The sequence below is a fragment of the Protopterus annectens genome, chromosome 5.part0 (assembly GCF_019279795.1).
Source record: "Protopterus annectens isolate FY-2018-M chromosome 5.part0, PAN1.0, whole genome shotgun sequence".
NCBI lineage: Eukaryota > Metazoa > Chordata > Ceratodontiformes > Protopteridae > Protopterus > Protopterus annectens.
In genome coordinates, this window is record NC_056735.1 from 1085432432 (window position 1) to 1085454958 (window position 22527).

General features: G+C 37.8%; 1 protein-coding gene across 1 annotated transcript in view; it reads right to left on the reverse strand.

Annotated features, from left to right (window-relative positions):
• The window catches only part of LOC122801535 (interleukin-1 receptor type 2-like), a 311639-nt gene that overhangs the window by 87913 nt on the left and 201199 nt on the right, over window positions 1-22527 (reverse strand). The window contains exon 7 of the mRNA XM_044070956.1: window positions 13859-13994. Coding sequence (XP_043926891.1) covers window positions 13859-13994 — 136 coding nt within the window. The remainder of the gene's footprint in view (window positions 1-13858; window positions 13995-22527) is intronic.

Consider the following 22527-nt stretch of genomic DNA (forward strand, 5'->3'; position numbering starts at 1 on the left):
AAAATTATTTTCCTGTGCCACTGTCGAGCAGAGCCACAGAAGTGATCCCCGGGGTGAATTTCCTATTTCCCATCCAATCATCAAGATTTTTCTTGAAGAGTACTAATGAGGAGCTTTGTTTGATATAGATAGGTAGTTTATTCCAGAGTATGGGAAGTCTCTGGGACAGGAATCTATCCCACCGGCATGTTTTGTTTATTGTGGTGACAAGGTCTATGTCCCTAGAGCGTTTCGCTCAAAGGGATTGGGATTTCTTTAAGTGGAGCATCTCCAACAGCTCTGGGTTTGACATAACTTTGCATGTTAGGCAGAGATCACCTCTGAGTGGGCGATATGTGACAGAGTAAAGCTGGAGTTTTTTGAGACGGTCTGCGTAGGGCATCTGTTTGAGGCCAGTAATCCTCTTTGTGAGGTATTTCTGCGGCCTTTCCAGTTGTTGTAGATGTCTTGTGAGTTACATACCAAAAGGGGTGTTGTACTCTATAGTGGGTCTAATGAGTGATGAGTAGAGGGGAACAATGACCTTTTTTTTTCTGGATGAGAAACCTTTTGTGATGAGGTGCGCCACGTAGAAGGATTTCCTGACTACTGTGGCGGTGTGATTATCAAAGGAGAGACTACACTTTCGGTGTTAAGTATACTACTGCCTATGTTGTAGTTCATGGATACAGAGTTTTTACCAAAGGGGATGATAATGCACTTTTTGGCATTGAGCTTGAGGCCATGGCTTTGACACCAGGCATCTGTCTCAGTGACGCCCTTTGTAGGATGTCCACATCGTTAGGAGTTTCAATTATGGCTCCTAGTTTGCAGTCATCTGCAAACTTTATCAGAAAAGGCATTCTGTGTTAGCCTGTACTTCAGAGAAGTAGATTCCAAACAGGAGAGGACCCAGGACTGAACCCTGTGGTACTCCACTTGTCACTGGTCTGAAGTCAGATTTGGAGTCTGCTACTTTCACTGTGTGGGTTCTGTCAGTGAGCCAGTTGGCAAGCCATCTTGTGACATAGGGATTTATACCTAGTTTAGTGAGTTTATCTATAATTCCAAGAGTGAGGGATGGTGTCGAAAGTCTTGGCAAGATCTAGATAGGCTGTGTGAACCACCTTACCCTCGTCTACAGCTTTGGTGACTACTTCAAAGAAGTCCATCAGGTTTAGGAGACATGATCTGCCTTTTACAAACCTGAAATGGGTGGGGTCCAAAGTTTGGAGATTACCAATATCTTTGTTTATAAGTTCCATGATGATACGTTCCATGGCCTTGCAGACCAGGCTCGTCAGGCTAATGGGGTGGTAGTTCCCGGGGTCCGTGGTGGCTCCCCCCTTGTGGAGTGGGATAACTGTCACTGTGCGCCATTCAGCAGGCACAAAGCCTGAGGTGAGGCTATGATTGAACATGGTACTTAGGTGGGGTGCCAGTTCGTTCTATAGTTCATGTAGAACGCAGCCTCGGATGTTGTCTGGTCCCATGAATGCTGTGTTCTTGGCTTTGGAGAGTGTGTTTTTTACTTGTACAGCCGTGATTACAGGAATTTTGCATTCTTCCAGTATAGAGATGGGCCCTTTAGGGGATGAGAGAGGGGTAAAGTTAGCACTGAACCTATCTGCCAGGATGTTGGCAATATCAGTTGGGTCTGTATATTTAGTGCCATTGTGCTGTAACTCAGAGCAGATCTGAGTGTTGCCATTGAGATTCTTGACATAGCTATAGAATGCTTTGTAGTTGTCTTTAGAATCAGTGGTGATTTTGTTTTCGTAACTAGCTTTGGAGGATTTTATCAGGGATCGCAGCTTTTTACTGAGGCTGACCAGGGAGCTCCTCCACTCCTGGGATTTTACTCTCTTTTGCAACAGTTTCTTCCTTCTGTTGTACAGTTTATTTATGGCAGGGGACCACCAGATTGGCTTCCTTTTTTTGGAGAAGTGCATCTTGGTTCTGTTTGGGATAGCACGATCCATGCACTCGTATAAGTGCTTATAAAGTGCAATTGTGTAGGATTCAGTAGTCGTTACTGTATTGTCCATCTGCATGGGTGTCATGAAGTTCACCACTTCTGTCTTAAGAAGCATCAAGTTGGCTTTGGAAAATTTTTTTTACCGTGGTTTCCTTAATGGGGGGTGAGGGTAGGATGTGGATATCTAGGGTAATTAGCTTATGGTCGGATCGGACCAATGAGACATTGACTTCAGGTGTGGAACACCAGTCACTCATGTTGGTAATGACTAGATCTAGGATATTGTTGCCCCTGGTGGGGGTGTGGATAAGTTAATCCAGGGCATTGGAGTTTATGAATTCCAGAAAGAGTTGAGCGAATGAGTTGGTACATGAGTAGTTTTCCCAGTTAATGGTGGGGTAGCTGAAATCGCCCATTATTAGGGTATTTGGTTGAACCTAATATTTTCCCGTACATCAAGAAAAGAGGAGTGGGAATCCTGGGACATGGTGGGGGATCTGTAGCAAGCTACAATTTGGATTGCAGTTTTGCCCAGAGTTAGTTGCACTTGGATAACCTCGGCTGCATTATGCTGAGCAACTAGCCTGGAGGTATGGATATCCTTAATGCATATGGACACACCTCCACCTTTGGTGTTCCGGTCCAGGTTACATGGCCGAAAAGTGTGGTATGAGTTATAGCCTGGTAATGCAGGGGTGCTCTCTGGAGCCTTGAACCAGGTTTCAGTCAATAAACAGATATCGATGTTCTCCATTTTAAGGAGTGCCTCGAGTGAGTGCTGTAATTAATTGGCTTTTCTCCTGACAATAGGTTGAAAATAATAGGGAACTCTGAGATTTTATACTCTTTATAAGTTTATATGTCATAGAGATTGTTTTTTTTTTAGTTGCTAGATTTTTAAATATTAGAATAGCTAAGTTAATGTCATGTTGGTCGATTTTAAGTTGTGGTAGTTTAGCTTTAATTAGATACAGGATCAGACTGAGAGTGGTACTATATCTTTTAGGGAGTCTCAGCTTCAGCCTTAGTTTTGATATATTAGTTTCTTGCCATTTGTATATTTTCCATATTGTTAATTCTTTTATTAGAGGGTAGTTTGTTAAGTTTATTGGTTGGTTATTAATTAACAGGTTGGGATTTAGGTGAAGCGGTTGCATGAAGGTGAGAACACTGGATAATTGTATAGATTTGAATAGATTTTGGATAGTTAGAATCATATGTTTGATCAATGGGTGTAAATTCTTGGTGTAAGAGTCTCTTTGATTTAAATTTAAAAAAGGGAGAGATTTGGGATTAAAATCTAGCGATTTAATTTGACCATACCAAATTTTAACCCACTGGGGTGTCCATCTATTCATGTTAGAATCATAGTTTACTATTTGGATCAGCCTACAAGAAGTAATTATACTATAATAAAGTTTAAAGTCTGATAATCCCAGTCCACCTTTATCTTTTGTAAGGGAAAGTTTATCATATTTAATTCTGACAGATTTTGGATGCCACAAGATTTTAGATATGGCTTTTTCTAAATCCTTAAAAAATTTTGAGGAATAATTGAGAAAGTAGTATATAGTTGAAAGAGAATTCTAGGTAAGACATTCATTTTGACCACGTTAGCTTTTGAGAGTAAAGACATGTTAATATTCTTCCATCTATTAATATCATTTTCTAAGTTAGCCCAAGTACGTAACAAATTGTTCTTGATGATCACCCTAAAGTTGGAAGTATAAGTTACACCTAGATATTTTATCTGATATTTAATTTTGATCTCTCTATCAGGAAAGTAAAATTCTTTATGGCCTAGGAGATTCAAGGGAAATATATAAGATTTACTCAAATTTAATTTATAATTAGATATCATAGAAAACAAATCTGTTGAGTTAAGTACTTTTGGGAGATCAGTGTTAGGAAGTTGAAAATATAAGTTTAAGTCATCAGCAAAGGCCGAATATGAAAGTTTTATGTTTGATAATCTGGGTATATGATGGAAAGTTTTTTGGGATATATATATAAGATCAAGGGTTCTAAATAGAATTAAAAAGGTAGGGAGAGAGGGGGCAACCTTGCCCTGTGCCATTAGAGATGGGGAGAGGGTTGGTTTTGAGTTTATTTATTTGGATAGTAGTGGAGGCCTTCTGATAAAGAACCTGAATTATTTTTATAAATTCTTGTGTAATTCCAAAAAAAGGCAAAATATTAAATAAGAAATTTAGGTTTACTCTGTCAAATGCTTTGCTTGCGTCAGCAGTAAGGACGTACCTAGGATGTCTTTGTCCAGAAGTCTTACAATAGTATCTAAAATAAGAGTATTATCACATGTTTGCCTATTCTGCATAAAATCCATTTGTTCTTGAGAGATGATGGAAGGGAGAATGTTCTTCAATCAATTAGTAATAATGTGGGCTAGGATCTTAAAATCAGTATTGATAAGGGCTATTGCTCTATAGCTGGCTGGGTCTGATGGGTCAGAGTTTGGTTTAAGAATTAAAATGGTTTTTGAGTTGTTAATATATCTATCCATAATGCCATGCTGAATTATATAACTGAATACTTTTAATAAAATTTTAGAAACGTGATCTGAGAATTTTTTGTAAAATTCTGCTGTGTACCCATCAGGCCCAGGAGATTTACCCAATTTTAGTTTTTTTTATTGCAATTTTAACTTCTTTTAAATGCAGGGGTGATTTTAAAAGTTTTTTCTGATGATCAGTAATCTGTGAGAATTCTAAGTTATATATAAACTCACAAAATTTATCTGTAGAGGGAGAGTTAGGTAAATTATAAAAGTTTTTGTATATGGCCTCAAATGTATTTATAATATCTTGGTCTTTCTGTTTCAAGAGTCCTTCGTATTTTATTTATTTGATCCTCAATGGACCATTTGTAACATTAATTAATCTAGCAAGTACTTTGGAAGGAGTTTGCGTCCACTCAGAATATTGATATATTGATCTCATCTCAACAAATTAGGTATTTTTTAAGTAAAGACTATGCAATTCCTTTTGCAAGTCATTCAATGTATTTTTCAACTCCTTAAGAGTATTTATGCTGGAGTTCCAATTCAGTATCTTTGATTTGGGTCTCGAGTTTGAGTTTATTATTATTATGTTTTTTTATATATCATGTGGATTTTTGGATTATAAGACCTCTTATTTAGATTTAGATTTAGCAGCAGCCCATTGCACGTCATAAGGGATTTGAGTAGATATAATATCGACATCCAGTTGGGCTAGTATACTATTAATTTCCTGCGATATCTCTTGTATTTGAATGATATTAGGATTTAAAGTCCAATATAGCTGAGTCTATAGGAAAGGAAGGTTTGGGAGATTAAAAAGGCATCAATTCTTGACCAGGTTTTATGTGTGACTGAAAAGAAAGTAAATCTAGGAATTGAGTTATCTTGTTAAAAATTTGTATAGGGGTCTATTAGATCAAAGGTATTTTGAAGTTCTTCTAGGGCTATGGTGGTATGCTGCGATTTCTTCATGTCTTTATGTGTCCTATCTCTGTCAGGGTCAAGTAAAGCATTCCAATCCCCTCCTACAATGTATAAATGATTTGGATAATTAAATTAATTAATTTGGATAGTTGTATTGTTAGAAGATGAAATAAAAAAGGAGGTTTTGTGATGAGAAAGAGAATGGGGATGGAAAAGTAGGAGTTTGGTCTTTTTGGGATTTAAGATCAATAGGTTGTGAGTGAGCCATTGTTCAGTGGATAGTAGGGCCTGTTGGGTCAGGGAGTGTAGTTCAGGAATGTTATTTGAGATGGATATAAGTGTGGAGTCATCAGCATACTGAATAAGGGAGGATTCTTTGCATGAGGTGTAAAGATCATTGGTGAAGATGTTAAACAAAAGGAGTCCCAAGATGGAGCACTGGGGAACATCAGTGGAGATGGGAAGGAAAGGTGAGGAGGATGAGAGCCATTTGACAGATTATTCCCTGCCAGATAGGTAACTATTAAACCAGGCAGGTGCAGATGGGGATAGGTGGAGATTTGTAAGTGTGGATAGTAGTAGAGGATGAGAGACAGTATCAAAGTCTTTGGAGAGATCTAGAAAGAGACAGGAAATGAGTTTATTGTTGTCTAGGGCCTCTGCAATGATATGAGTGAAGGAGAGGAGGGCAGTGGTGGTGCTGTGATGAGGACGAAATCCATGTTGGTTAGGGGTAAGTAAGTGGTGTGTGAGGAGGTGATTGAGAAGCTGTGAGTGAATACATTTTTCTAATATCTTGGAGAGGGGGGACAGAATGGCAATGGGTCGGTAGTTTGAGGGGTCAGTGGAGTTTCCACCTTTATGAAGAGGGATAGTGAAGGAAGACTTCCAAAGGGTGGGGACAGTTGATTCCAGAATAGATCGATTAATTAGTATAGATATAGGATAGGCAATTGAGTCAGCAGCAAGTTTGAGGAATATAGGAGATAAACTTGTCAGTGGAAGGAGAGCAAGGTTTTAGCTTGAGTAGTAGAGATTTGATGTAAGTAATGGGAACTGGCTCAAAAGTAAACAAAGTTGTGTTAGTGGGACTTGGAAGGGTGGGTGTCGAAGTAGAGTTGGGCTTAGAGGTTACCAGATTTTGGATGGAAGAGATAAAGTGATTATTCAGGAGGGTAGCTGTTTCCTGAGAGGAAGAGTTAGGGTATGGGGAGGGATTAGAGGGCTTTCCAGGATAGAGTATGTTGTTGAGAGCTGACTAAAATTTTCGAGGATTGGATTTGTTGTTAAGCTGAACAGAGCTATAGTATAACTTTTTGTCATTAGCTGTATGTTTTTTTGCAAGGTTCCTCAGTTGTCTGTATTTTTGAAGAAAAGGTGGTTGTTTAGTTTTAGTCCAGGTTTTCTAAGCATAATCTCTTTGTTTCATAAGGGACCTAGTCTCTTTGGAGAGCCAGGGAGCATGATTTGATTTTACTCTGATCTTCCTAGAGGGAGCTAAGGAGTTTAGAGAATGTTTAGGAATCAGTCACATGCAAGTTTTAGTTGTATTTTCAGGCTGATTTATAACAAATTAATTAGGTGATTTTTGCAAACTGTGTATTGTAGTTCTAGATATTTTTTCATTATGTTTGTTATTGTATAAGGGTTGCAGTTAATAAATAGTGTCGGTGTAGGGAATTACAATCACTTTTTCCAGTGAGAAATCACTTCTGGTACAATTTCTAAGTATGAGCAAGTAGTGGGATTCCATTGTTTTGTGATATTTTTCCCTTTTCTGAGTTGGTGCAATTGTGAACATGGTATGTGTAAGTCCAAAGGGATTGAGCTTGCCTCACTCTGCAAAAAAATAAATGCCAGAAAGGCCCTTCAAGCAGGACATACGGATTTGTGATTCAGGAGCATGCCAGCCATGACAAGATAAGACCACATGATTGGCTAATTTGGGTGTTTCCTGAATCGCAGTTACTATCAGGACGTGGATGTCATTGCCGATCTGCACACTGTGTATTAACCTAATGCTCATACAGTCAGTGGAATTCCCCTTCCAGTCACTCTCTCACACACACACTTGTTCAAACATAAACTCACACCTCAATTTTCAACTGCTGTGCTGTACAGCTGAATGAAAAACCCCATCTCTAGGAAGACCTGCAGGCAAATGACATAATGTACTAAAGAATGCAGACACAAGCACATTTACCTGATGCATTCTGTTGAACTGTTTTCATTTCTCTTTATAAAGAAACATTTGTTAACCTCTGCTTCTCAGTTACAAGGTACAAGTGTTCTGTTACCTCCTATTCTCCCCCCACTCCTACTGACAATTTACATTTACTGAGTTTAGCCACATTGGACCACTGGATATTGGACCCTGCATATGCTGGAATTCCTATGTTACATTAATTTTGAGGAAAGCAACATTTATTACTGCACATTTACAATTTGTTGTTTAAATATTTTTGTGATATATCAAGTGTTTCTTTACATACCTGATTTGAATCATTAGGTCAGTAAGTCAGAGTTTCTGACAGACTGACTCCTGATAACAGTGGAGGTCTAGCCAACTATTTTCGTCTCCCTCCCCCAATTCACCAGCCACTCCCAGAGACACATTACAAACCACACCCACTTCCTATTTACTCCTGTTGCCTTATAATATGCAGCTATTCCTAATCACATAATTCTCGTAAATCTGCGAATTACTACCCCACTTCTGTCTCTCGTACTGAACCTCCACTTACCTACCTACTCCTTTACATTTACACAAGACACCTATGACTATACAGTAGCAGTTTCCCCTACTAAATATAACTACACTGATATTCACCTTTTTAAGGTTATCTACCTAAAACTACATCACTGACAACCCAAATTACCCATACTACCAGTAGCCAAATAGAAATGTTTATCTATCACTCACATCCTGTCGTGCACTATACTTCTATGCTGAGACATTCCTCCTAACGTTGGTACAAGAAATAAATTAGTCTGCTCATGTTCCAAATTATACTCTAAACTTCCTCTAAAAAGTCTCAGTTTCAGTCTAAGTATGCACAATAAAGTCACAAACAAACATGCATGGATTTCTCAACAGTCCCCAGAAAACTCCATAACTGAAATTTGACTAAAATTAGAAATCAGAGTTGAGGAATTGCTTTTTCCATGCTCCAGTACACTACTCACTGATTGGAAAGGTAAAAAAGTTAGTGGGGTAGTCATTTCTACCCTAATACACTTCATCTTAGGTCCACCCAACATACCACTCCCCAGTTCAGTAATGATGAACTAATTATCTTTTTCTCAGATTGAACAACCATAAACACATCTACTTTATTACTCTATATATTCCCTGAGACAATAACATCCCTACAGTTCAATCTATACTCTGTTGGGTATTTGCTAGCATCCTCCAGAAAACAATTACCTTAGGTGACTTTGACATGGACTGGAATTCAATCACCCTGAACACATCTCAATACTCAATAAATGTATATTGCTTCACACAACTTATCACTGCACTCATCGGGTATAATAAGTTAAACAATTCCTCAATAACAGATAAGATTCTAACCCATACTAGTAAAATTGCATCTACTGACACTCTCAGTGACCCTCTATCAACTTATGCCTATATATATATATATATATATATATATATATATATATATATATATATATATATATATATATAGAATGTAGCCAGGACGTGACCAAGAAGTGCACCACCTCCTCGAAAAATACAATTTTATTGCAGACACAGAGACACAAAAAAAATAAAAATGTATACACAAGCTAGAATGGTTAAGCGCTTTCACTCACTATGTGAGCTTCATCAGAACAATATCTGTCAGCTGTGAATATGGTTAAATTACAAAAAGTGGTGCCAAAAGTCAGCTGTTGCACCTTACTTAAAGCTACATTCCCTTTTATAGCAATCCTTTATAGGTTTCCATTTTCGCTAAAGAACCAAAAATATACCAAAAATATTTATCTTGTAGATTACAATTAAAAACTCCTTTAAAATAATTAAAGTAGTTTTTAAAATAGTTTTTAAAATGGTTATTAAAATATACTATAGAATGTGATTGACATACATGCCTCAGACACTGGTACTTCACCTCTAGTGGCTGCTAAACTAAATATGAAATAACATGAAAAAAATAATAAAAATGAATAATTACATGTTAATAAAACATTCCTAATATAAAACATCTCATAAATAGCAAAATGTTGTATTCCTATCCTTTAAAAACTTTTATAATATTATGATATATGTGTAATGCAATTTTTTAATTCATTATTCAAAAAATTATTTATTCAAAAAAATTATTATTTATTGACTATATGTTCATGTCTACTATCCGTCAACCCCATTGGAATCCAAATCAGAAACAGCAGTCAAGATACGGAAGGAACAACAACGGACAATGGGTGGAGAATCAGAATTGGTATTAGAAAAATCCAGTTTATCCAAAAGTAAGACCAAAGAAATTTTAATAAAGGATAACATTTTTACATGTGACAATTTTAATATATACAACTTTTCTAGTTTAGATATAACTAGTAGCCATTTTGATTTACTAGCCAAGGGCATGAAATATATTCCTACCCCACGTTTCAATTTAGTGGACTGCTTATGCGAGATAAAAAAGTATATAAGGAAAATCAATCTAGCTATATTTTTTAATAACAAGTCTAGTACAAATAAATCAGTGAGTAATGAAGTGAAAGTGAATGAGACCATGAATGTTAGATTAAAACCTAAAAGTACATTAGTACAAAAGTTTCATATTTAGTTTAGCAGCCACTAGAGGTGAAGTACTAGTGTCTGAGGCATGTATGTCAATCACGTTCTATAGTATATTTTAAAAAACATTTTAAAAACTATTTTAAAAACTACATTAATTTTTTAAAGGAGTTTTTAATTGTAATCTACAAGATAAATATTTTTGGTATTTTTTTGGTTCTTTAACGAAAATGGAAACCTATAAAGGATTGTTATAAAAGGGAATGTAGCTTTAAGTAAGGTGCAACAGCTGACTTTTGGTGCCAGTTTTTGTAATTTAACCATCTTCACAGCTGACAGATATTGTTCTGATTAGCTCACATAGTGATTGAAAGCACTTAACCATTCTAGCTTGTGTATACATTTTTATTTTTTTGTGTCTCTGTGTCCGCAATAAAATTGTATTTTTCGAGGAGGTGGTGCACTTCTTGGTCACATCCTGGCTACATTCTAGTTGTCAGGTGGAGTGTTTTTGTGTCTTGATTCAGTTAACTTATGCCTATATATATTCCAAAACAACACCACAATAAAATAGTTTGCAACACCACCACATTTGATAAACATTCTCATCTACCCTTCAATTAGGTAAATGGATCACATTAAATACCTACCATTGGTAATGCAACACTGGAATTCAATCAGATCTTTCTCATTGTACTCAATAAAATGACCCCAAAAGAAAAATGAGTAAAGGCTAAACCTGCACCATGGCTTACACTAATAACAAACAATCAAAAAAAGTAATAAAACTGGATATCCTGGACAAAACGTAAAACATAACAGAGCCACAAGACATTCATGCAAATCCATAAACTCAGTAATAGTAAAGTCACTGCAGCCAAAAAATATTACCTTACTTTCCAAAACTCTAACAAAACAGCCCAAAGCCTCCATGTATAAGCTTCTACTCTGTAGCAGAGCCAAGCAACCAAGACAAACCAACAACCTTCCCACAGAAGCTATTGCCTCCAGCTTCAATACTCACTTCAAACAACTCATTAAAATTAACAGCAATATTAACCTCCTAGCTGTTAGCACACTGACATCTTCAATAATGTTTCCACTCTAAGACCAGAATCTGCATCCACAATAAAAAATGTTTACTTGAATTAAAACCCACAACCCTAATCTTAGATAACCTCTCAGAAGAATACATTAAAATCATTATAGATGCAGTAGTCAACTAAGTATGTATATTACTAACAGGTCAGTTCAAGAAAATTACATTCAAGGTATTTGGAAATAATCATACATACTTCCATTACATTAAGGGGGGGACTTTGTAGAGCTATCAGACTACATGCCAATTGCTATCTTTCTTTCTCTCCCAAAAATCTCAGAAAATGCATTCATACTCAGTTGCTCCCACATATCACAGATAAAAAAAATCCTGAATTTAGATCAAATCAATGCACAACAACTTCCCTCTTATACTTTGTCAATACCACTAGCCTTAACAGAAATAATGGCAAAGTGCTTTTCTCACTATTTATGGATCTTTCAAATGTTTTTGACACTGTCTTACATGACAAACTGCTCCAATGACTACAATATACAGGTATCTCACACTTCAGCTGCCAGTGCTTTAATAGCTATTTAATCACTGGGTACCAAGCTGTAAAATGGCAATCAGGTCTAACTTTCTTCCATTCACTATTGGGGTACCTCAAGGATCAAGCATAGGATCCCTGAAATTTAATACCATCATAAATGATGTCCTCAAAAAGACTTAGCTGGTTAAAACTACCTTATCACCACAGCTACTAACAACATCTTGTGGACCTCAACCTTATACATAAATCCAACAGATGTCCCAAGCTAAAAAATATCATCCAATCCTGCCTACCTGCTGGGGGCCATCAATAAAGAAAGCCAAACTATCCACTCACAAAGCTAATAACTTATCTGAGGAAGCCGTTTATTCCATTTACATCCTCAAACTATTTAACTCACTATCTCTAATATTAAGACTCAGTAATAACACGTCTAGTTTCAAAGATGAACTAAAAGACCATTGGTGGGTCTCCTGGCTTTGCTCTTGCTCCTCACAGAGCTAACTCTAACATAAACTAACCTCTTCCTTACATTCCCACATTTTTTCATATCCCAAACAGTTGGGTCTTAGTAATAAACAGTAAAGTCTGAATTGTAAATAAAATGTATATAATGTAAGTCTCTTGTAAGCACTGCTGTATCTCTGGTCGATGGCTTCCTGACACTACAGTCCACAACTAATATTGTTTTACCTATAACTTTCTCCTTCTACACTACCCCTAGTGGGTACAATTCCCTAATGCATTCTGAGTAACATGTCTAAATTCCATTTTAAACCAAGGGTTTATATGTTTAGGCATGCAGATCCATGTATACAGCTGTTCCACTATTAATGTTTGTAAATAATATATGATCCACTTCAACATAATAGTGTGATTGCATTGCTGTCAATGTATGTTTTTATTTATTTTACTTTTATGTAATATGAGCCTATTCAGTATATTATAGTATATCATTTTATGTGGTAATTTACATTGTATTTTATATGGTATTGTATTAATGAAGCCTTTCTCCCTTTGTCTCCACTGATAATGGGTTCTACTCGCAGTCAGAATTCCCTAGTCAAAAAATGAAAACAAATAAATACATAAATGATGATTACAAATAGAATTGTATAATGCCACAAAACAGTTTCTCAGAAGTATGCCTAAAATGACTACCAAGAAATCTTCATACCAAAATTACACATAGTTATAGCACTGCACAACAATCAGATACCCAAAACGGAATCTGATAAAAAGAGTATTTTAACATTATTTTCAGCAAATACCCATAACTCTTCCAAAATTTAATATTTTGAGCTCAAATTCTCAACTTGTTATATAAAGATCATCACTAATTGAACTATGATACTGAATTTTTGCAAAATGTATCCAAAGTATAATTTTCAAAAATAAACATGGTATGACAAGTACAAATGGAGTTGCGCAGTGGCATACAGAAGGTCCCTAAAATGACTACCTTGAAAACTTCATACAAGCATTTCACATGGGTAAAATATTCTAAGCCTGTACATCAAACACTTTGGCAAAATTGGTGGGAGAGATATTCACATGAAAACACATTACAAAACATTTAATAATAAACTATTAACTATAAAAGTAAATATTCAAGCAGGCAAAAAAGAATAGTAGGTGTTGAGATACCACTTGAGATGTGCATGCTACAAATATTACTGAATGCCCAGGAAATGCAAAACTATTCGGGCTCATGCCTCATAATACCCTAGGTGTGTAGTAATATCTGATCAATACTCACATCCTCAGGGTGTGTGTGTGTGTGTGTGTGTGTGTGTGTGTGTGTGTGTGTGTGTGTGTGTGTGTGTGTGTGTGTGTGTGTGTGTGTGTGTGTGTGTGTGTGTGTGTGTGTGTGTGTGTGTGTGTGTGTGTGTGTGTGTGCACGGGTAATTATTTATATAGCTATATGTCTCTCTCTATAAATGACAGATAGAGAGATAGGTAGATAGATAGATAGATAGATAGATAGATAGATAGATAGATAGATAGATAGATAGATAATGTCTTGAAATATGTCTTGAAACATTGCAAGCTGGATGGCTTTATTAATGCTTTGAGAGCAAAGTTAAGACAACTTTCTAAAGCTTTTATAACATTACCTTGGTTCTCCTTCTTCGATTCTGCCATCATCAACAAAATCCTCAATAAAATTTTCATTAGCCATCCACCACATTTGGACAATGGACTCATTATGGAATCCAATAAAAGCTTTGCATGGAATGATTAATTTTGAACCTTAGTAAAAAACATGAATACAAGTATATCAGGTTTGCAATTCCAAAGTAGTATACATATCAGAGAAACAAGAGACTGTTGAATCTAAACCCCTGTGGATCCATTATGATGAGTTTTTGCATTCCCATTATGAATCCATTTTTCCCACAGATGAATATTTATTTTCTTTGTTAGATGCGCTTAATGAGTTGAAGAATATTATTATTATGGAGTGTATGATTTGATTTCCAATATATGTTTACTTCTTGTCTGGACCAGTTAGTTATGAACAGGTGAGAACATTGCTTAGAGACAGGTTAGATACCTCAGAAGAATAATGTAATCCAGTAGAAAATGTTTGATGACAGACAACACACTGAATGTCCTCTAAAAGCTTGTATTACCAAGTTTCACTCTGTGCACTTTTAATATTACACTACAACCTTTATATTTTATTTAAACTACTAATGTACTAGGCTTTGTAACAAACAATATGGCTTAATATCAGATCTGTGTTTCTTGGCTGATTAATCCCATGGATATGGAGCAGTTTACTGAATTCTTCTACAAAACTACACTTGGCTAACAAGAGTTAACTAATAAAAAAGGTTTTAATGAAAAAGCACTAGAGAATACAAGTATTTTTTTTCACTGCCACACATCTGCTAAGTGCTACAGCCGGTTGAAAAATGTCTCCTTGACTTATCTCAGCTTAAATCACATTAGCTGTGCCTTGTAACTGGCAGCCCTAGTATACTTGTTTTTGTTTATTTATTTTATTCTATTATGATCCATACAAGAATCATACGTTCCTTCTATCTGGCGCCATGCTTACATCATCCCCCTCCACAAAGGTGGCAAAAATACTGATACCACCACCTTCAGGCCTATTGCCATAATTTCCCCTCTTTCTCCCTTAAGTCACAAGATGGATCTCAAACTGGCTCTCAGACAGATCCCACAAAGTAAGAATAGCGGGATCTATGTCCGAATCCAGACCAGTAACGAGCGGTGTGCCTTAGAGCTCTGTCCTGGGGCCCCTCCTGTTTGGCATATACTTCTCAGAAGTACAGGCAAGCACTGATGGGCTGTGGCTGACCAAGTTTGCGAATGACTGCAAACTGGGTGCTATACTAGAGTCTCCGGCCAACATGGATATCCTCCAGAAGGGCCTTAACGAGACTGATTCATGATGTCAAAGCCATGATCTCAAGCTAAATGCTAAAAAATGCGTAGTAATCCCCTTTGGAAAAAACAGAGTACCCACGAACTACCACATAGGAGGTAACCCCCTGAAATCTGAAGTAGTAATAAGGGATCTAGGGACCCAAGTAAATAGTCAGCTTTCCTTTGATAACCATGTTGCCAAGGTGGTTAGAAAATCCTTCTCTGTGACCCATCTGATCACAAAAGGGTTCGCATCAAGATCTAAGGATGTAGTGGTTCCCCTCTACTCTTCCCTCACCAGACCCATTATTGAGTACAATGCACCAATTGGAATGTACCTGGCTAGGCATCTCCAGCAGCTGAAGAGACCACAGAGGTACATCACTAAGAGGATTACTGGCCTCAAACAGTTGCCCTATGCAGCATGATTGAAAAAACTAAGGCTTTTCTCTGTTGCATACCACCTTCTCAGAGGCGATCTCTGTCTAACATACAGAGCCATGTCCAACCCAGAACTGATGAACATGCTCCATGTTAGCAAAACCAAATCGACTCAAGCTACACGCTCTAGGGATATAAACCTCAGCACAACAATGAATAGAACATGCTGGATGGATAGAGTCCCTTTGCAAAGACTTCCCTTGCTATGGAACAAGGTCCCAATCTACATAAGACAGAGCCCCTCACTATCAATCTTCAAGAGGAACCTTGACGAGTGGATGGGTAACAGAAAGTTCACACCAGGGATCATACCAACAGCTCTACTAGATAGGGGCGAAAGGTACTAACTGCCAGATCAAGGGCCTAGAGAACTAACCAAAGGGGCGGTGAATACCGTACAATGTGGCTGGGCTAATATATGCCTTCGGGCAGATAGCCCAGTATCTACCTATGAACCTATGATCCTATAAAATACTAGAGAAAACAATATAAGCACAACTCATGGCACACCTAACACTAAACAATCTCTTATCCCCTACCCAACATGGCTTCTGCACTGGCCACAGCACCATGACTGTCCTTCTTTCCTTTCTTGAAATCATAAACCTCGAACTCAACTCAGGCAAGTTTGCATCCACATTATTCCTAGATCTGTCAAAGGCCTTTGACACCATCTCACACACCCTGCTTATATACCAACTCTCCACCCTACACCTCTCTCCCACCACCATCACCTGGTTTTCCAGCTACATGTCCAATCACCAACAAGCTGTCCCATGGAAAACTTCAACCTCCCCCTTCCTTCCCACACCCACAGGTGTCCCACAAGGTTCTGTTCTTGGCCCTGTTCACTTCAACCTATTCATTAACAACTTTCACCAATCCACCCCAGACTCATCTATCATCCAATATGCAGATGACTCAACAATCATCTGGTCAGCCTTCGCCCCCTTCGAGCTCCTGGCAAAAACCCAACTAGCCATCTCCAAAACAGAAACCTGGATGCAGTCTAACCATCTGGCATTAAATGCAAATAAAACCAAACTGATGTTTTTGTCGCCTACCAAAAACTCCTTTGACAAATCCATATTCACCATACAGCGCCAAAACAGCACCCTCCTTGAAATTGTTCCCAACACCAAGCTTCTTGGTATCATTATTGATGAAGATCTAAAATTTGACACCCACATCTGCTCCGCAATCAAGAAAACCCACTAAAAGTTAGGCCTCCTCTATAGTCACAACTGCTTCCTAAGCCCCTCTACCCATCAAACTCTTGCATCCACCTTCCTACTCCCCTCCCTTATGTATGGTGCCCCTCTTGTCATCAATCTCCATCTTGGCCTTCGGACCAAACCTGAATCCTGCTACCACAAGATCTCCAAATTTACAACCAATTCAAAAAGCTCATCCCACCACTGCTACTCCCTCCTCACCCTCAACTGGCTTGAACTAGCCAACTACCTCAGTTACCTACAACTCACCATTGCCCACAAGCTCATCTTTAAACCTGCCAACTGCCCAGTTCTCGCTACTTCCTTAAAACCTTACATTCCTAACCGCTCATTCAGATCCAAAAACCAAAATCTCCTTCAGGTCCACAAACCTGTACGACCTCCTGGCCATCTACTGCTGTCCCACTCCTTAGCTAAACAGTAGAACTCTCTCCCAACACACCTACGCAACCTACCTAACCATACAAACTTCAAATCTCAGCTACCCTCTGAACTTTCTTCCAAATGGGAATGCCTTTACCACACTCCAACTTAAACCCACCCATTCCACCTTGCACTGACTCATCCAACTACCTCTACTATTACTTCATCCCACCCAAAACAATCCCTTCCCTACCAAAAACTAATTTTCTCTCTAATATCTACTGTAACATATGCAGGACCGAAAATATCTATTGTACTATCTCAAATATACTGTTACCCTCTCCTTGCATATTTTCCTAATCTACTAATGGCTAGTAGCTATATATTTTGAAATGTTAAACCTACAATTGAGTTTATAACAAAAATATTCACTTTATGTAATTGTTGAAACTTCTGTATTGAATTATGTCTTTCATTTTTGTAACATTGTGTCAAGCCAATTACAAATTTCATTGAGCTTATCTGTAAATGTTTAATTAGCTGTATGAACTATGTCCTTTTGTAACGTAAAATGTAACTTGCAATTTTTGTGGAGCTTTTATCCCTGGGCCTCCACTGAAAACAGGCTCTTCTTGGCCTAGTGGACTTCCCCGGTCATCAAACTTCAATAAATAAATTTTAAGTGCCTATTTTCAGCGGAGGCCCAGGGAGAAAAGCTCCACATTCTTTCAAAAATCAGTTACAGATGTTTTAAATTGCAGTGTCGAGTGTCATATTACACTACAAAACACAGGAGTGAAAAATGTTGTAATGAGAAAAACATATAACATATGTTTCATAGTAGAGTGCAATGAAAACAATAGCATAAGTTGGAGAAAATATGTGAGGAAAAATTCATTAGTTGTATTATTTGTTACATAGATTAGTATGCAATAAATAAGACCTGAGACAATTCTAATAAGATATTTAAAAGAAATGGTAGAGATTACATGATTACAGATGGTAACAGGAAATTGAAGGTCTTGGTATGAAAGATGGTGTTCATATTATGATTGTACAAGAAAGAAGGATGGAGAGAAAAGTATATTATAAGAAAAGTGCAGAGTAGGGTGTCTTAGCTTAGGTAAGTAGGGAGGAAAGAAAAAGGTAGAGGAAAGGTCTGCATCGATGAAGTGGATAAGGTAAGGTAGTGAGAAAAACAAAATAAAGGAATGAGTAGGAGTCTGGAAGGGGGGGAGTCTATATTAGACAACCGAACATTTGAAATGTTGAGTGTTCTAATATCAGCCCATTTTCAGCGAAAGCTGAAAATATCGAAGTAACAGGAAGCCAAATTCTTTCCTAGGGAAAGAATTTGGTTGTCCATTTCTGTTGCTTCGGTATTTTCAGCGCTCTGGTGGAAAGTTACGGGTCGGGTTCAGGTAAGTGTGCGATTGTGTGGACGTGTGGGTTAGGGCGGGTTAGGTGAGTTAGGGTTAGGGTGCGGGTCAAGTAAGTGTGCGATTGTGTGGACGTGTGGATTTGGGCAGGTTAGGTGACTTAGGGTTAGGGTGCGGGTGAGGTGACTGTGCGATAGTGACGGACCTTAGGGTTAGGGTTCGGGTTAAGGTAAGTGGATAGTTAGTGGTGTATGTATAGTTTAGTGTAGGGTAAGGTGTAAGAGTTTAGGTGTATGTGTGTGGATTGCTGTTTGTTTGGTGTGCTTGTGTTGTGTGTATGTGTTTTGGAACAGCAAATTTTTTTTCCTAGGAAAAACATCACTGTTCCGAATGTTTGATGTTTTTTTTTTTCGATTGCTAGGGTTCGGTATTAGAACACTCGACATTTTGACTGTTCGGTGTTCTAATATAGACCCAGAGAGGGTTGTGAGGTTTGACATAGGTTGAAGGGGGTGTGTGAATTATAGAGAGTAAGTTTAGCCAGGACTGGCACAAGAGCAGGTCCATGATTTTGTAAAGTATTCTTTTAGGGAGCACTTAAAGGTGAGTAGCTTAGAAATAGTTCTAGTGGTTAGGGGTGGGGAGTTCCATTTTTTGCTTCCGAGTATGAACATAGGTTTTGTCAAGAGGATTTATTTGGTTTATTTATGGTGAGAAGCTGTTTGCCTTCTGATCTGAGAGCTCTCTTTCAGGAAATATATGTTGATTAAAGGGGTAGAGATAGGCAGGCTAATGCTAATGGTTTGTGTTGAATGTAGGAGAGGTGTAGGGGGAGGTCAAGCCAGCTACTGGTATGCAGAGATTTACAGTGATGGGTAAAGGAGAATGAATTAACAGCAAACTTGGCAATTTTGTTGTTACAGCTTTCAGGTTTGTTTTTCATGGATGATTGTGAATTGGATAGAATTGTGGCTCCATAGAGTAGGGAAGGCAGAAGTAATTTTTGTGGGTGTGCTCAGAAAATGTTTGTTTCTGAATAGCATGCCTAGTTTTTTGATGCATTTTCTTGATACTGCTTTGAATGTGGAGGTCAAATTTAAGATTATCACCTATTATGACTCCTAATAGTTTGGTATGGTGAGTTAATTCAATTTCAGTGTCATTTGCCTGAAAAGATTCTGAAAGATGCTTTGTTATGGGTATGGGTTTTTGAGGTAAAGAGGAGGCGTTTATTTTTTGGGGGGGTTCGGTAAGAGTTGTGATCTTGTAAGTCAGGTTTCTATGGTAATGATAGCTTCTTGAGTGATTTCCTGGAAATGAGTTGAGGTATCTGAAGAGCAGAACAGTCAAGGAGTCTTCACAAGATGATGAATGTAGATTATTGATAAAAATATTAAGTAGTAAAGTGCCATTGATGGATCCTTGTAGGACTACTATGGAAGTAGGCAAATATGTAGAGATGGACGCTTTCCATTTTACAGCCTGTTTCCTGTTGACAAGGTAGCTAGTGAAACATTGAATAGAGGGAGATGATAGACCTAGGGTAGAAATTTGATTAAGAAGTTTGGTGTGACAGACCATGACAGTGTTTTTTGATAGATCTAGAAATACTGCAGATACAAGTTTATTGGAGTTTTGAGCTTTAATGACAGTGTCTGTAAATGACAGTAATGCAATGGAGATGCTGTGGACCGGCTGAAATCCATGTTGTGTAATGGTGATTAGGTTATTTTGTAAGAGATAATTGAGAAACTGTTGACGTATACATCTTTCAAGGATTTTAGAGAGGAGAGATAGGATGGCTATAGGATGGAAATTTGTAATGTCAGTGGAATTACATATGTTATGTAAGGGGATAATATGCACCATTTTCCATAAGTTAGGGACACGGGATTCTGCAATTGAGCTTTAAATAAGAATGTTGATTGTGTATGCTTTTGCATCTGTAGCTAGATTTAGGTATTCTGGGGGAAGGTTGTCGGCTGAGGATGAACAAGGTTTTAGTTTCTGTAAAAAATTCTTTATGAGAGTTATGGAAACTGGTTGAAAGTTGAAGAGAGTGGTGTTGTGTATGTGTGTATGGGAGTGGTTGCAATCATGTGAGTTTTGTGAAGGAGATCTATGGTAGGGGAAGATAGCTGTATGGGGGGGGGGTCATACCTCCCAACCATACCGAATTACTCATTTTTTACTGAGTTTTGGGGTCCAAATGAAGGGGTGCTATGATTCCCGAGTGGCAACCATTCATTTCCATTTTTTCTTTTGTTTTTTTCAATGTTTTGAATTTCCGCACTGTTTGAGCTGACGTCATCACGTGCGCGATGACATCAGCTCCATCAGGGCTACCAGCCTGTCAGAACTGAGCTCAAGGAGCTCACATCATGCACACATTTCCGGCTGCGCAAATTCGAGCGGGATTTTTGGCAAACGGCAGCACTCTTTTTTGTAATGGATTATTATGTTATATTTGTTGGGGAACATTATCGGTGAACGGTAGCAAGGAGTCAGGCCAGAAAGAAGTCTCAGTAAGTAAGGAAAGTGTGTGTGTGTGTGTGTGTGTGTGTGTGTGTGTGTGTGTGTGTGTGTGTGTGTGTGTGTGTGTGTGTGTGTGTGTGTGTGTGTGTGCGTGTGTGAGTGAGACTGTGATATTGAAAGCAGTGAATTGAAGCAACGGTTTGGCTGTGTTTACATCATGTTGCAGAGAATTGCTGTTGTTTGCACATTTTTTGTTTGTAACTTTTCTATCTGATTCTCCCTTGAACTCCTGAAGGGCTAAAAACAACCATCTGAGGCAATTTGTTAGGCAGGTTGTACTTAGGTTAAATGTATAGTTAAAATGCAATGTTTTATGATTATAAGCTGTCCTGGATAGATTATATTTTTATTGAAAAGAAAAACACAATTCATTACATTTTTTTGTAGGTGCAATTTAGGGATGTGCTAAGAAAAAATATTCATCATAGTGTACTAGTGTTTTTGTTTTATATTAACGTGATTATTTGAAACATAGCTTCATTAATCTATAATCTTTCATTTTACATTTGAATCATTCTCTAAATGCTGGTTCACTCTCTTTGTTTACCTGTACCGGTTGTCAGGTATATTTGTAAGGTGCATCTTGTGAGCATATATAAGCAAAGGATCCTTGTTTAATTATCTTTTATCCATTTACTGACATTGTTCTGGTTACTGAAAAGATCATAGCCCATATCACTGCAGTTGTTTAAATACACAACACCAAGTGAGGTAATTATGAGACTACTAGATGTAACTTAGTAAAATAAATCAGGATTTGGGGCATTACGCAGTAGTTCTTTCCCAGTTGTTCTAGATGAAATTCCTAATGTGTTAGTTTAGGTGCTTAAAAGACGCACCAAATAAAACCAATACGGGTTCAAACTAAGAATTGAATGAATTCCAACCACTGTGTATGGTGAAAAAAAGCACAAGCACTGAATCACGAAGAATTTATTCCAAACAACCTCTCAGACTAAGCGCTTTCACCAGTAAACTGGCTTCTTCAGAGTCAAGCAGAGGCCTGAATAATTCTTTGAACTGCTGTACATTCTCTCCAGTTAATTTCCAGATCTTCAGCCTGGTCTCTGTTGTCCTTAGAGCCTTCTCTGTCCACTGCTTGTAGCTGATTGTGGCAACCAGTGGTTTATGCTGTGGGCCGACTGTTTCACTGGGGATGACTTTGCAATCATGGATTCTACCCAGTGCCTTTTCCTTACTAGGAGGAAGTCTACCTGAGTTGCATGTTGGCTACTCTTGTATGTTATCTTGTGACTGTCTCTCTTTCTGAACCATGTGTTGGCTACTATCAAGCCATTTGTTAGACAGAAGTCTAGAATGTCTTCTTCTTTATTCCTGTTGCCCGAACCATATGGGCTCAGGCAGTCCTCATATACTGTTCTATCTGTCCCAATATGTGCATTCAAGTCACACATTATCAATACCACTTCATGT